A 17506-nucleotide genomic window follows, 5' to 3' on the forward strand; every position below is an offset into this window, starting at 1 on the left:
CTTATAAGTTGCTCATTGTAAAAATCTACTGCCTTTCTCCCAGCCCCAGAAGATGGTCATCCACTCTATTCAAAAGCTTCTTTATATCTTACAACTGTTGCTTTCGGAAATATCAATAGTCAATGAAATTTTATTAATACTTCATAAGTTTTGACTGTCATGTCTTTAACATATTGTTTTCTATTCAATAAATTTTAATCTTAAACAGAATTTGCAATGTTATTAATATGAAAGGAAAAGGGAAAAATGTGAAAAAGTTCTAATCCATAAATGTTAACTCACATTTACAAAACAAGAATTGAGATACAAGCTTATGGTTAAACATTAAATCATTTATTTGAAATTACTAATGCTTCTTTAGACTATCTGCATCAATCCCCAAATGTAGTCATTTGTTTAAATCCAAGCAATACATAAACCTGACTCCTTGCGGCTTAATCTCTCTCTCTTGAGTCCATATATTATTTTTATCTTTTGTTTGCAATATTGTGTATTTTACTTAATAAAATACTCAATAATTAAAGTTTTGATTGCCTACATATTCTTTTTTAAATGACATGTGGTGATCAAACATCCACATCAATGACATTCTTGAAATGTTGAAAATGATATAAAACTTGGCACATGAAGTGAAACAATCACTGACAACCAGAATCCCATGTCTCTAGGCGATCATTATAATCCCTGTAATGGAATCACAGGTATTGTATTGCACTGCCCAAATCAGTATTTAAGGGGCTTTACTAAGCCTGCTTTTATTGTCCAATGAAATGTAGGTTTCTCTCAGCAACATGATACAGAGCTCACTTGATACTTAAAGCAGTTTATAATGACCACATCTCTTCTCAGACATCCTTGGGGGACTTGATTACTTATTTCATGCTTTCCAAAAACAAGCCTGTTTTTGTAGACACAATTGTGCCTGCTGGTGTAATAAAATTCAAAAATAGAGGGTGGGTGTATTGCAGTAAGTTTGGCTTCCAGAATGTAAAATATCTCAGCTACTTTAAATAAGAGTAATGAAAGTATGTCGTGAGGAAGTCTCAGTGGCAGCTTTCCAACTGCTTTTTTAATGAGTTCTAAATATACTGTTAGCTGCCTAATAGAATTACTGGAATGTTTGTCTCTTAATGTTTTCAAGTAGATGTTTCGTTTAATTGTAAGAGGAGATAAACTTAGTCATAAATATACTTTTATCAATGGTAGCTATTGCATACAAAATTGTACAACAGTACAAGTGCTTATACACTGAGTTCTAGCTACATACACCATATAAAATCTAGCCATAAAAACTGTTGTTCAGGATCCAAAATCCAGTACTGTATATACTCAAGTATAAGCCTAGTTTTTCAGCCTACTTTTTGGGCTGAAAAAAGCCACCTCGGCTTATACTCGAGTCAGTGAAAAATTTGCCCGAAATGGAGGAGAAAAAGGGGCGAGGCCATGCTGCTGGGTGACACTCGTGAATGGCCCGGTGCCCCTGTGAGTTTCCCCTCCCTCTGTGTCAGTTTGCCGCGCAGCACGCACCGCACCATCCCCCCTCCTCACGTTCTAATGTAATGCAGGGCTGTCTTACGATTCCCCTTCCTCCCCCTCCTGCCACTCTGCAACGATGTCCCACCTGCTCCTTGTTATGGCAAGCAGCCACATAGTGATGTCCCACCTCCTCTGGTACAGTGATCCAATGATAGGAATCACTGTGCTGTGTGTCATAGGAGGCGGGACATCGCTCCCGCGGCTGCACGGGACATCATCATCACAGCGGGACATCAGCATCATGAGGTGAGTGAAGTATTTCATTGAATACACCGCTAGTTTACTGTTTTTCTTTGAAATAAATATTCAAAAATATTATTGGTATCTATTTTTATTTTTGAAATTTACCGGTAGCTGCTGCATTTCCCACCCTAGGCTTATACTCGAGTCAATAACTTTTCCAGTTTTTTTGTGGTAAAATTAGGTGCCTCGGCTTATATTCAGGTCGGCCTATACTCGAGTATATACGGTATATCTATTAATTCAATGTAGGTATAATACTTTCTGAGTTAAACTACACTAGACACAACATTAAATAAATCTTGGAGTTATAGGACTTGGAAAATTGTAAACAGATTATAAGGATTATGGCAATAATTAGATTAAATTTAACAGATTTTTTTGTAATCCAATTCTAGTCACGTTGAATAATCATACACTTGTAACTATAACAGAAGCTTCAGGGCAAGGATTTTATTCTTGAACTTTCTTATAGAGCTTTTTTACATCTATATTATTGCCTGTTTCAAAGAAGTGATCAGAGAATAAATACAGAAATAAGCTTAATGATCATTATATACTAATACATGAAAAGCAACAGGAACTTGAGCATGGAAAGATCCTGACATAGAATTATACTATCCCAAGTACTGGGCTATTCTAAATGCTTTCTTGGCATCTCAGAATCCAAATTGAAAACTATAAGTGAAACTAAATGCTCAGATCTTGTTATTTGATGAGTGAAAAGAAGGAACTGGATTTCTTTAATATCTATTTTAATCTATCTGATTAAGCCTTGTGAGATCTCATCTCAGAATGTTACATACGGGAAAATACCATTCATTTATTTCCACAATAAATTACAAGTGACTGGTGTTTTTCCCATATTACTAGAAGATTCCCTGAGTTTTTAAGAAGATATTAGCTATTTAAAAAATTAAAGGGAAAAAAGAATTGTCTTGAAGAATGTTACCGAAACATACATGTTGTTCTTTTTCCTTTTATGTTGACCCAAATGCATTCTAGAAGGGTTTCATCTCTTGGTGTTTGCATCTCTGTAGAGATGAAGTGGTGTCTCTCATAATGCAACTACACCTCCTCTTTTGTTAGGTCTGTTTCTTTTGAATAGTTTCTATGCTTCTATCATTACATTTCAGGCATGAGTTTCATTTCACCAAGTTTCTTTAATGGGAACTATATCTTACTTCTCTCTCGTACTAGTATTTCAATCAATCAATCAGAATAGAGATGGAAGGGACCTTGGAGGCCTTCTAGTCCAAGCCCCTGCTCAAGCAGGAAACTCTATACCAGTGATGGGGAACGTTTTTTGGCTCGCATGTCAAAAGCAGGGAGAGCACAGGGGGGTCATGCGTGGGCATGCCATGCCCATAATGCTATGGCAATCAGTGCTCCCCCCCATTTTTGGCATGCTTTTTTCGCCCTTCCCAGGCTCCAGAGGCTTTATAGGAGCCTGGGAAGGATGAAAACACCCTCCCCCACTCCCCCGGAGGCCCTCTGGAGGCTTCAGGAGCTTCCCAGCTGTACGGGCAAACCAGAAATTTAGGAACGGACTTCCCATTTGCTCTTAAGGCTGGTTTTAGCCCTTTGGATTCTTCAGGGGTCTTCGGGGTTTCCTGAAGGTTCTGGAGGGCAAAAAACGACCATACGAGCAATCCAGTGACTTCCAGTTTGTCTGTAGGGACGGGTTTTTGCCCTCCAGAGCCTTCAGGGAAGCCTCCTGAGGGCTCCTGAACACTCTGGAAGGCTAAAACCAGCTCTACAAGCAAGCAGGAAGTCCATTCCTGAACTTCTAGTTTGCCTGTTGGGCTGGCTTTTTGAGCTCCAGAGGCTTCAGGGAAGCCTCCGGAGGGCGAAAAATGGCCTCAAAAGAAGGCCAAAGTCAGTTGGCCAACTGACAGGGCAAGCCTCACATGCCCTGACAAGTGGCTCCGTATGCCACCTGTGGCATGCTTGCCATAGGTTCGCCATCATGCGCTATAAAATTTCAGACAGTAACTGTCCAGTCTCTTCTTAAAAACCTTCAATGATAAAGCACCTACAATTTCTCCAAGGCACCTGAGGGTAGAACAAGAAGCAATGCGTGGAAACTAATCAAGGAGAGAAGCAACTTAGAACTGAGGAGAAATTTCCTGACAGTTAGAACAATTAATCAATGGAACAGCTTGCCTCCAGAAGTTGTGAATGCCCCAACACTGGAAATCTTTAAGAAGATGTTGGATAGTCATTTGTCTGAAACAGTATAGGGTTTCCTACCTAGGTAGGGGGTTGGACTAGAAGACCTCCAAGGTCCCTTCCAACTCTGCTATTGTATTGTATAAATATGGAGGTAGGGAGTAAAAAGAAAGAAGAAAAACTCAGATGCAAAGTGGGAAATGTAGAAAGCTTACCCAGGGTGAGCTACAAAGGACTTAAATGCCTACACACTACTGCTCAAGCTTTAGAGAACAAACAGGATGTTCTCACTTTTAGGATCTAAGGAGAAACTTCCTAACAGTGAGGACAATTAACCAGTGGAAGAGAAAAAAATAATAGGTCTTGTTTTTTGGCCAGACTGAAATGAACTGGAAGTCAAGGGTGGAGCACAGAGGCATGGCTTCAGCTTCATCCCAGTTTCATGGCCAATTGGGCGTGTTAATACCACTACTGGAGCCGCCTGTTCCTTGCTCTGGAAAATTTTTAGTTCATTTAAACTGGAGGTCAGAACATGTCTATTTAAGCATAAATTGGTTTCGTGATCAACTCTGGAGACAAAGTCAGTTCTGAAGAAGTACAGTGCTTCTTTTTGAACTGAGGTAAATTAGTGTCTATGTTTGATGAGGGACAGCAACAATATATTTGATCAGATACAGCTCTTCAGTCATCTAGTAATGTCAATGAAGCAATTACAGAATAATTATGAGGTAACAGGGCTGTAGTACAATGACAAAAGGGGTTTGAGAGAACAAATATGAAATATTTCATGGGTATAGTTTCTTTCTATGGACTACTTTGTCTTATTGTCCTAATATGGTCCATATTTCTTTTCGCATTCTAATATCTTTTCACAGCCAGCATTTCTTGGTCTTCTAAATGTTTTATGGCTGAACTTGAATTTTAGTTTCCTTGGAAACTGTATACAGGGAAGCATATTTTTTTTAACTTTCCTAATTTGATGCTATATGCTTGAGCTAGACTTTTTGATTTCACATAGGAAGATTTATCTGGATTACGGGATTTTTCCAAAATTACCCATCCAGACTTTATTTAAAATTATTAAATATATTATGCTCTGGGTGCATCTGGGTGATCTCGCAATCATAAAACATCAACACAAAATTTTTATTAACAATATATTATTAACTTAACTGGTGTTGGGTATTTTTTATGTCTATTCCCTTACTACAATCAATATATTGCTGAATTTTTCTGCAAAAATATCATTTTCGGACTTAAATCTGGGTGATCTCGCAATCATAAAACATCAACACAAAATTTTAATTAACAATATGATATTATTAACAACTGGTGCTGGCTATTTTTTATGTCTATTCCCTTACTACAATCAATATATTGCTGAATTTTTCTGCAAAAATATCATTTTCGGACTTAAATATATCAATTCAGTGTTTTACATCAGCTATTTATATTTAACAGTGACATAGTTAAAATAGTCAAAATACTGCTTCATAAAACTATATAAATTATGTTTCTAAATGGGAAGTATTTAATATTAACACCCTCTAATTAGCAAATCTTGATGGGTTTTGTATTTATTTCATTTTCCTTCAGATCAGGATGAAAGATGAAGTATTTAATGAATGGATTATATTTCTGGAAAGTTTTACAAAAATATATGTTATTTTCAGATGAAGTAGGTAAATCTTTGCATCTAGAAATGTCTCTTTTTGGGAAGAGGATATACAGTATAGAGGAATTTCCATGTTTACTTTTAAGTTACATGTTGATTTTTGAGACTCTAGAGTTTACTTCTTTTTTATCATCTATGTCTCTTCCCCCAGAATAAATGTAAACGCCACATTTGCTATGGTGGTAAGTCATTAATGTTTCCTTTCTCATAACAATATTTAACATTTTATTCAAGCTTTATATTTCACAGTCTTTTTAATTTTTAAAAAGTAAGAAGAGAACATGATATATCCTACTTGCTTTCATAACATAAATATATTTAGGTGTAGCCTCATTTTTATTTTTGTAAGAGGAAGAGGGATAAAACCATCTCACTCACTTAGCAGCCACAAATTCTTCACCACATACTTAAGTAAACCCCAAACATATACTAGTTCCCTCATCCTTTTTCTGAAAAGCCATAATAGGGATTCTAAAGGTCATGTTTTGGTGAAAGTAAAAGATGCCACACCCTGGAGAAGTTGAATAAATAAATAGGTAGCCCCTATCTACAGTTAACAAGTAAAGAGAAAAATACCGCTTTCTAATTTAAGTTTCTGTTGAGATGCTTCGATGTACCAATATATTCAACATGAAAGGCTTAGCTCATATGTTTTTTATAATCCTTTGCTTAATGAACCTTCAGCTATCCAAATGTTTAGTCTATTTATTATGTTTATCATAACTCAATAGTACTTGCTTGATGAATTCAACAGCAAATAATTTTCCACTGCATAAGAACTTCAAAGAAAAAGCAACATTTTTGCTGTTATAGGGTTCTCTCTGAAATATTTGTTCAAAGCAGAAAAGCAATTTCAGAAACATTTCTGATATTTTTATTTATTTAAAAAGAGGGAATTGCTGACAATTTCTAAAGTAACTTTTTAGTGCTTAAGAACATGGGAGCAAACTGAACTGTTCTTAACAATAGTTTATTCAGAATATTCAAAATATTCTTCTTTCTTACTCTTAAATATTACTGTGCTCTATGTAATTTTATAATGTTGATAATACAAGATAGTCCTTAACTTAGAACTATAATTGAACCCACAATTACAATTGTAAATTGTGATTGTTGTTAAGTGGGTCATGTGACAGAATCTGATTTTACAAACTTTTTTGCAGCAGTAAATGACTGTAGTGTAGGGTTTCCTGCCTAAGCAGGGGGTTGGACTAGAAGACCTTCAAGGTCCCTTCCAACTCTGTTATTCTATTCTAAACACTGTGATTTTTAGACCCATTGTTCTCTATGGGCCATTTTTTGCTGGAAAGTAAAGTAAAAGTTAGTCCTGGCAAAAATTCTGTAAATAGCAATAGCAATAGCAGTTCGACTTATATACCACTTCATAGGGCTTTCAGCCCTCTCTAAGCGGTTTACAGAGTCAGCATATCTCCCCCACAATCCGGGTCCTCATTTCACCCACCTCGGAAGGATGGAAGGCTGAGTCAACCTTGAGCCGGTCAGATTTGAACCGCCAAACTGCAGATAGCAGTCAGCTGAAGTAGCCTGCAGTACTGCACCCTAACCACTGCGCCACCTCGGCTCTTACATGACTGCAGAATACTGCAAATGGCCATAAATATGGGTTGGCATCCAAAATGTGGCTATGTGATCACATACAACCCAGACATTGGCAATTTTAATCTGGGTCTTAAGTCCTTTGGGTGTGTGTGTGTTAGGGTTAAATAGTTGGTAAGAGACTGCTTGCGAGTCAAGGACAAATTGTAATGTCATTCTGTTTTAAAATATCTTAGATCTGATTGCTGCAATGCTATGGTACCATAATGGATCACTTGATGATAAACAGGCAAAGGCAACAAACTTCCCACTCCTCCCTGTTGTTACTTCCCACAAACTTTTCCCATCCAGAATGAGCCCAAAGATTGGATCAGATTGGATCAGTTCTACCTGCAGGACAGGTTCATAAATGCACTTAGGATCCAAATCCAGTAGCTCTTTAAAGTATAAAAACATTTTTTTCATTGTATCCCAAAATTTACTAGACGTTAATATTGTAGTTCTCCTTTTGTACCAATAGAAAACTTCAAGTTCTCAGTAGTTTTCAAAGCCCCATGTAAATCTTTCTAATTTTGGGCTTATGAGACCATGACTTATCATCCAGAGCTTTCTACTTTAATTACTGTCCACAAATTATCCACCAACTGAAGTCATGCAATCCCCCCCACAGCTATGGCCTTCAGCTATAAATTATGATGGTACATGGGAATAACCTTGCAAGTCAGAACGAAGACCTGCAGTCAAGGCAATGGTCTTTCTCCAGTTTCCCAAAGTAAATCCCACATACTATCACAGAAACCTAACAGTAGTCATAACAGTGGGGGACTGAGGGCAGATAGAGCCAGATGATTTTCTCAAGCAACTTTGTCTTGTTTCAGCTGGTTTCTTTCCATCAAGATTTTTACAGCCCTCCATGCACTTCTTCAATGATCTCATGCAGGGGGAGAAGACCACAGCATCTCTGACCCTCAGGGACAGGGATGTCAAACTCAAGGCCCAGGGGTTGGATCCGGCCCATGGGGTGCTTAGATCTGGCACCTCATGGAGCTACCCTGAAAACAGTAGGTGGCGGCCCTCCAAGCTCCATTTTCACTGAGAGAGAGAGTTACAGGAAGCCATCACAGTCAAAAACAGAGCTGGGGAGCCCGTTTTCACTGGCAGAGTGATTGGGCCACCACAGGATCAACATGAGTGATGTCAAGCTAGCCATTCCCACACTGGCCACACACAGTCAGTGTCATTGAATGCTTCAGAAATAATAAAGAGGACCAAAAAGAGCACAATCCATTCACCCAGGTACCAGTTAAGGTTATATCGATCAGAACGAGCAATGCTGTTTCTATCTCTTGCTGAACCAGGGGTGAAATTCAGCAGGTTCTGACAGGTTCTTGAAAACAGGTAGCGGAAATTTTGAGTAATTCAGAGAACCGGCAAATACCACCTATGGCTGGCCCCAAAGTGGGGTGGGAATGGAGATTTTGCAATATCCTTCCCCCAGGAGTGGGGTGGGAATGGAGATTTTGCAGTATCTTTCCCCTGCCATGCCCACCAAGCCATACCCACAGAATCTGTAATTTTAAAAAAATGAATTTCATCACTGGTCTGAACCCTGATTGCTAGGGCTCCATATTTTGCATAGTGGAAGCCCACCATCTTCTAAACATTCTTCTTTAAAGGGTGAAGACTGCATATAGGATGATAGTTTTCAGGACAAGAAAATTTCTCTTTAAAATGAATGTATTATCTCCTTAAGGGGACTTTTTGAACATTTTTAAAAATCCCACCTTTGTAACTTTTATAAGTAACTCAAAGTAGCAAACATACCTAATATTCCTTCCTCCTCCTATTTTCCCCATAACAACAGTCCTGTGAGATGAATTGGACTGAGAGAGAATGAGTGACTGGCCCAAAGTCACCCAGCCTGCTTTCATGCTAAGGTACTACAAGAAATCATGGTCTCCTGGTTTCTAGCCTTGTGATTTAATCACTAGACCAAATTGGCTTTGACAGAAATTGACAGAATTGGACAACACCTGACAAAAATCTTTCTCCTTCTAAACAGGCACTGATCACTTCCAAGCTCCAGATACTCATGCATCCAACCATCCACAAGATATGACACATGGGATGAAGCACATGTTAGAGAATCATAAAAGTCATGAATTGCATTGCACTTCAGATCCCAGTATTCATAACATGATAAAAGAAAGTTTCCTTTTTTTACTTCCTAAATATACCTTAGTAATCTAATTCTCTATCTTCCCTAGAGTACTGACTCTAGCAATTGTTACCGAGCTTCCTCTGTATCCAGTTCCATTGATCAGTCAAGTGAACACTTTCTAATGAGTTTTATTTCGTTGGCAAGTACAAAACAAATGAAAAACATTGTCAATCCTCATCTACATTATTTCTCAAATTCCGCAACATAATTTTTTTAGAATACTTTCTGATGATTTGAGTTTTCACCTGTATCCTGATTTTTGTTTCCAGCAATGTTACTCAATAGTAATAATATTATAATGTTAATCTATCTGTATCTACTCTATAGAATTCTCCTATATTTGTATACTACAAAAACATTTATAGCAAAACCACAATGAAATGGACATGTTGCTTGAGTGTTAGCTGAAAAACGTTATTTGTATCTTTGTATTCATAACAGAAAAGCAATCTCAAAATAACAAAGTTTACTCACAACATTTAGTGTAGATATCAATAAGATTTCCAGTAAATGTAAAACTTTTCTCCAAACGTTCAGATACTTTATTTAAATTATAAAAACACCACAAAAGGTAACAGTGAAAGTTCCAATTATTGGATTCAAATCATATTTGGAAAAAGAAATATTACCAGAAATCAAATCTTCACGTCTGCAGAAAAAGTTGTTTATTTAAATGATTGCAATATGTTTGATTTTATATTTTGTTTCAAGAAACTGATCAAACTAATCTAGAGTGATTCTTAATTATAATTTAAAGTTTTAAAAATAATAAAATAGAAATTTACATTCCTCAAAGATTACAAACTCTTTCCATAGATAAGGATGTCATTCACTAGACCAATCATCCAACTTTGATTTATTACAAAACTTTACAAAAATGGTTATTGCAAAATAGCCTTTGAAGCAGCATCAAAGAGGAAAAAAAATCTGGACTCGGTCTGAAATAATGTCCTTCATTCTTATATATTCCCTGAATTGGAAAAGGAAGAAAGGAGTGTCATTCATCTGTCTGACGCACATCCTTCACAGCACCATCAGGCGATTCTGTGACATGGAATCATCCAGCAATATGCTTTTCAGTAGACTACATTAAAGGACTCGTTTTGGGCAATCCATGTCCAATTATATACATTTCCATTTGTCAATGTATTTTTTCTTATATACTAATGAAAACCTGAATTTTAGAAGAATGTGAAACAATTAGAGGAAGTACCATGAACATTTATCTTAAATCAGATTTCAATGTTAATAAAACAATCATTGAAAAAGAAGTGGATCAGTGTAGGAAAAAAGTCTTTATTAAAAGTGTTTTTCCACTAAAATATTTCATGCTGTTTTAAAGTCTATTTAATTAAAAAAGTATATTAGCAGAGTTGATATAAAACATCTTCATCAAAATGAAGGAAAATATATAATTTAAAATAAAAATCCCTACACTTTTTTTTCCTTTATAGTACATTTAAAGGAGAATCGGTATCCTTGGGTATTAGGAGAGACTGTTAAAAAAATCAAAAGCTACTTAAAAGGCTTGTCAATGATAGATGTCAAGATGACAATCAACAATTTCTGGTCAGTGCATTAGGTTCTCTGTGGATCTTTTTAAAGTAGATTTTTAGCAGGTTTTTAATAGATATCCTAGTCACAAGTTTTTTAGAACTATATGTACCAATTCAAAAACTTAGAATCTGGCCCAGGAGCTAGATGTAGTGCAGTTGCTGTAGTACAAGTGTGATGAATATATGATGAGATACTCCAGTCAGCAATCTTGCCAATGCATACTGTATAACTCATTACAGCAGGATTTTCCAGATAAAATACAAAGAAAATCTCATATACAATTCATTATAGGCTGTAATGACATACAACCACAATTGGGAATGGAGTCCATTGCTAAATGATGTGGTCATACAGTGCAACGTTACTTGACCATATAACTGACAACAGCAATCCTGTACTCCCCACTTGCTATTCCTAATAAATGACTGTATTTCTTTTGAAAATTGGCTCAAGGCTCATGGTTTAATTAGGGCATCCATTGGAACCCTGATAATTAGCTGAAAATTGCAGATGGTTAAGCAAGTATCCACATCAGACCCAAACACTTCAAGCTTGGTTTCTCCCAGTCCTGAGCCTCAAAAAGGTAAGAGACTGTATTTTCTTCCATTCTCCCCCCATCTCTGCCCTTTTGGTTGCACTGCACCATGTCTTCAAGTGTGGCATGCAGTCCTTGAATGACGCAGTTCTATGTCTTTTTTCCACACTGTGGTTCAGAGTTTATTTGCATACCATGACTCTGAAGATGGAAGAAGCCCCTGAGTTGCAAGACACCATAAAGCTGCAGACATCTCTGGAACCTCAGTCCATCCTAGCAATACAATGTAAAGAGGGTTATTGGTGTGCTGGGACTGCAAGAGACCCCGAGCCACAGTGCAGTGCAAACCCCTTCATCATATGAAGTAACAGCCTATTCCCCCCCCCCCCCTGCAATCTCCTTGCCACTCTACATCTCCTGCTGCCTTGACCCCTGCCTTTGTCTATGCCTGGCCCTTCACAAGGCAGCTGCTGGCCAGGTAAGCCCTCTTCCTTTGATATTGTGAGAAAATGTCTGTGAGCAATCAAGAAAGCCTCATGCATGCAGCGATAGGTGACTGGGAGGGTTAACATACACCTGAAGTCATAAATACAGGTGGGCTGCCAAGTACCCAAATTTTGATCATATGACCGTGGGGATGCTATAACAGCTTTAACTTTGGGGACTGGTCATAAGGCACTTCATTCAGCATCACCATACCTTTGCATGGTCACTGAACAAATGGTTATAAATTGAGGATCATCTGTATAATAATCTAAACACAAGGTTCCTAATGCATGGACAATAGTGGTTATTCTATCCCCCTGCAGGAAAAAAAATATAGATGATAAGCCATCCAAAGCTGTAAATATGTACATCTAGTTGCTAAGATTATATACTTCTGATTGATAATGATTCTAGGAACATGTTTAAAGCATGCATTTCTTCTTTCTGAAAATTGACAAGAGGCAAACACAAGACCTAAGTTTTATCTGGATTCAATCTGAACTTATTCATTCAGCTTATTATATGCGCACAGCTATTCCTGTCCCGTCGTATCCCCACTCACCACATCTTTATCACCACCCCTCAGTATCTTAATACAGATATCCAAGGGATTGGAGGGAAAAGAAATCTTTATATGGATCTTAAAGGGACTGGGGCACCCCAAGGAGGGTACCAAAACAGAATCACTCGATATTATTATCTTCTGAAATTATCTTGCAAAAAAGAGAAAACAGAAAACAGTCTTTCTATGCCCTGACTCACAAAAAATATGCTTTAGAAGGGATCTGACATCAACAGACATGGCTTCCAGGCCAAAGTCCAGATTGAATGTTGAAGATTAAGGATTTTCTTATACAGTTGTATAGATAGTATTTTCTTCAACACCTTACTCTCAAAAGCAACATTTGTGCCTGGACTATATTTGTTCTGTAAATCTAGATACAAGGAAGTTATTTTTTTCCAGGGTAATTGTTTTTTGTAAAAATAAAAAAATGAACAGCAATATCAATTAAATTGCACACTTCAACTAGAAGAGAGCTGGAAAGGACCCTGGAGGTGTTCTGGTCCAACCTCCTACTCAAGCAGGAACCCATTTCAGACAAGTGGCTGTCCAGTGTCTTCTTTAAACCTCCAGTGATAAAGCATCCACAACTTCTGAAGGAAAGCTGTTCCCCTGGTTAATTGTTCTCACTGTTAGGAGGTTTCTCCTTAATTTCAGGTTTCTTCTCTCTTTTATTAGTTTCCATCTTGTCCTGCCCTTCGGTGCTTTGGAAAATAAGTTGACCCCCTCTTCTCTGTGGCCGTCCCTTAAATATTGAAATACTGTTATCTCCCCCACCCAAAAAAACCCCCAGGTCTTTCTTTTCTCTAGACTTGCCAAATCCAAATCCTGCAACCATTCTTCATATGTTTTAGTCTCCAGGTCTTTAATCATTTTAGTTACTCTTTGCACGTTTTCCAAAGTCTGAACATCTTTTTTGTAATGTGGTGAGCAAAACTGGATGCAGTATTCCAAGTGTGGCCTTACTAAGGCTTTTTTATCTAAAATTTTATGTTATCTAAAATAACTGGGTTGTGGATGTAAAATTACTCTGACATATTTAATTTCTTCCTTGACACATTCTCCAGGGAACATGAACTAATTATCATTGGTATGTATTATAGGAGATTGAACTAATACTAAGAAATCTTCCCTTAAGCTTCATCAGTATATGTGCTGTCAGATCAAGATATAGAAACCAAAACTCAGACAAGGCTAATTTCTCCTTCCAAAAGAGTTGGAAAGTTTCCCGTATTTTTTATGTTTTATTGCAAACAGTGACTATGATGAGTAAAATGGGCTATATAGAATACAGCAATTCTACTGTAAGAATCATGCTGGTGCAGTGGTTAGAATGCAGTAATGCAGGCTAATTATGCTGACTGCCAGCAATTCGATTCTCACCAGCTCAAGGTTGACTCAGCCTTTCATCTTTCTGTGGTTGGTAAAATGAGGACCCAGATTGTTAGGAAAGTATGCTGATTCTGTAAACCACTTAGAGAGCTGGCTATAAAGCACTATGAAGTGGTATATAAGTCAATGCTATTACTATTCCATTTCTCTCATAGCCTACATACATAGCTTTTAGAAACCGTAAATGTAAGAAATTGTATGGAGATATTATAAACAATGTTATAAACAATGTCAAGCAATCTCAGTCATGTGGTTCAAGCTTCGACATGGCTGGGGAGACTAGTCTCAGTTAGCTGCTTGTGGCTATATAATATACAGTAGTAAACACCATAAAGAATTACAGCTTTTTATGTTAGCAGATTTTTTTTATTATTTTTTCCCTTCTACAACACCTTACAGTCATTACATCAATATTACAGCTTTAAACGTTGAGAAAAGACCATGGTGTTGATTCACCATCTTATACATTATTTTATCTGGACATACACACTTTTTTTTTTAATGCTGTGAGCTATCCCAGGAGCAACTGGAATCCTAATCAAGTGAGTGAGTCGGTGAGTGTTTAGGATGACCAGATAAAATGGATGATAGGAATATTAATCAAGAAAAAGACAATATTAAGAAGCAGTAATCAAGTAGTAGCAAAAGCAATATCACTTGGACTTACATACTGTTTCACAGTGCTTTACATCCCTCTCTAATGGTTTACAGAGTCAGCATATTGCCTCCAACAATCTAGATCCTCATTTTATTGACCTTGGAAGGATGGAAGGCTGGGTCAATCTTGAGGTGGTCAGAATCGAACTGCTGTCAGCTGGCAGAAGTAGCCTGCAATACTGCATTCTAACCACTACACCACCTCAGCTTTTATTGCAGTATTGTGACCAATTAAAACCATTATATTTAAAGAGCTGCTACAACAAATGGATACAATACTACCAAAAACAGTACTAGCAAAAGTCAAATCATCTAATATCTTTGTGATCTAATTTCTAAGTCACACTGAATCTATTAGCTGAATTTTCTAGTGCTTGATTATAGGCTATGATGAGGTTTCTACCATAAATCAAAAGCCAATTTATAATGATGACTATATTTAAGTTTATTATGAACTACTCTTTTAGTGAAGTATTAGTCAAGTAGTTTTCATTCAAAATAAATATCAAAAGCAAAGTATCTACAACATTGTTTCTGCTTGTTAATCTATACAATTTGAATAGTATAGACTAGAATTAAAATTCTTAAGAAAAAATTTGAAACCTATTACAATTGAATTCAACTGATCATGTTTATGTGATGCAAGTAGTCCTCGATTTATGGCCAAACTAAGATCAGAATTTCCATACTAAGCAAGACAGTTATTAAGTGAGCCCGATTTTATGCTCGTTTTTGCTATGATTGCTAATCACTGCAATTGTTAAGGGAATCATCAGTCAAGCAAACATGGCTTCCTCCATTGACTTTGCTTGTAGAAAGCCAGCTGGGAAGGCCGAAATGAAAGACTCTGGAATCTTGCAACTATCGTAAATTCAACAAACCAGTTGCAGAGTGTCCAAATTTTGATTATGTGACTCTGCAACAGTCAAATACTGCAACAATCATAATTGTGAAGACCAATTGTAAGTTACTTTTCCCAGTTCTGTTGTAACCTTTGACAGTTGCGAAACAAATGGTTCTAGGAGAACAACCTGTACAGCATTTCAGTAATATGATTGCAATGGCAATTTGGTTTAATGTAATGCAGTGCTATATTGACATGTAAATAAGACTTCATAAAACAATATAATAACTGTTAAATTAGCTTGAAAATAGGAATATGCATAATATTTGATGATCTACCTATAATACAGTATATTTTTACATTTTTTGCTACATTAAAATATATTTTTCTATTATTTGTTCTTATTACGCCGTGCTTTATATTCACTTAGTGAGTACTTTTTTTAAATACAGAAATTTTCAGTTTTTTTGAAAACTATACCAATGCTTTGGAAAATCAAAATGGGTTTCCATAAATATCAACAGTCATCTTTTATTTAACTTTTTATCATAAAAATCTCTCCTGCATGAATATGAGTTCTGGATTCTATACCAATGATACATCAAACATCTGGATAAATTTAACATGCGCCCTCTGTGCTTCATCCTTGGCATTTGTTTGCAAGACCATATCTCCAATCTGGAGGTCCTGAATCACCCAAAGTACACCAGCATTGAGTCCCTGATTATTAGAACCTAGAGGCAGTGGATGTGCTATATAATCAGAATGGATGACTGTACGACTTGCCGATTGCTCTGTGGTGTGTAGAGACTGGGAAGAGAACTCAAGATGTTCCATGCAGACCCTACCAAAGACACTGTGAAGGAAACTCTACACCACTGTGACATCCAACCAAGGGAACTAGAAGCTGCAAGTGCTGAAAGAAACTGCTGTTGAACCCTGTGCCATGAAGCCTCCATTGGCTTTCAAGATAGGCACCACCAAAAAGTTATAGAAAATCATAAGCAGCATCATAGAATAACAGTGTCCCCATTGTGCTAGACAATACACTTCCAGATTGAGACTGCACAGCCACCTTCAGGTCCACAGATGAATTGCATAAGAGCAGCTTCTTTGAACCCCAAAACACTTAGCCTTCACTTGTTAAAAGTTTGTGTAAGCTACACAGTATATGACATTTTGTCTTTTTTATTACATCTACAAACATTCAGAAATTAATACTTACTTGCATATATCATCTTCTGGGTCCTCAAGCCCAAACCTTTCATCAAAAGTAAGTTGTATCAACATATTCTCTTCAACTGCAACTAATCGCCATACAAGTACTATGTTGCGAGGATAAGTGTAAGGAAATTTAGGGCTGTGAATACTTCCATTAGTGGACACAGTAATAACCTTCTCATGATGCGGCTCTTGCACTCCTATAAAGGAAATACACACATACAAAAGAATAATCAATCAACTGCACAATCAAGTTATACTGAACAATATAATTCAATTCTAAAGACGTTCTTTGATATATTTTAATCTAGTATTCTAATTTATTTCTTTGAATGGTAGATTGCCATGCCATACTATACATTCTCCTAAAAGGAATTCTCTCAAAAGAGTTGTTGGAATTATCTAGAAACATGCCCAAATATTTTAATTTAGACATGACAAATCCTTGTATAATAAGCCATCTACTCCAGGTTCCTAGTTTTTGACTTTGAAAAGAAGAAGAAGAAGAAGAAGAAGAAGAAGAAGAAGAAGAAGAAGAAGAAGAAGAAGAAGAAGAAGAAGAAGAAGAAAGAAAGAAAGAAAGAAGGAAAGAAAGAAGAAGAAGAAGAAAGAAAGAAAGAAAGAAAGAAAGAAAAAGAAGAAGAAGAAGAAGAAGAAGAAGAAGAAGAAGAAGAAGAAGAAGAAGAGGAGGAGGGGGGATGTGTTGTGACTCAGCAGCAGTCTTCTGTAAGTCTTTTCAGGATGCAAGATTAATTATGCAGCTGGGGCTCGTTATGGGGATATTCTGGGAATAAAAGGATGGATGGTGCCACGCCCTAGTTGCAGAAGTCAACGTTCCTGGATTCTCAGTT

At 36.9% G+C, this 17506-nt stretch overlaps 1 protein-coding gene across 1 annotated transcript in view; it reads right to left on the minus strand.

Annotated features, from left to right (window-relative positions):
• Positions 1-17506, minus strand: part of PDGFC (platelet derived growth factor C) — a 123660-nt gene that overhangs the window by 30646 nt on the left and 75508 nt on the right. The window contains exon 2 of the mRNA XM_087724654.1: positions 16660-16855. Coding sequence (XP_087580780.1) covers positions 16660-16855 — 196 coding nt within the window. The remainder of the gene's footprint in view (positions 1-16659; positions 16856-17506) is intronic.

This window comes from Thamnophis sirtalis, unplaced genomic scaffold (assembly GCF_051295495.1).
Source record: "Thamnophis sirtalis isolate CommonGarterSnake01/CBP01778 unplaced genomic scaffold, rThaSir2_p1.2 scaffold_10, whole genome shotgun sequence".
NCBI classification, from domain to species: domain Eukaryota; kingdom Metazoa; phylum Chordata; class Lepidosauria; order Squamata; family Natricidae; genus Thamnophis; species Thamnophis sirtalis.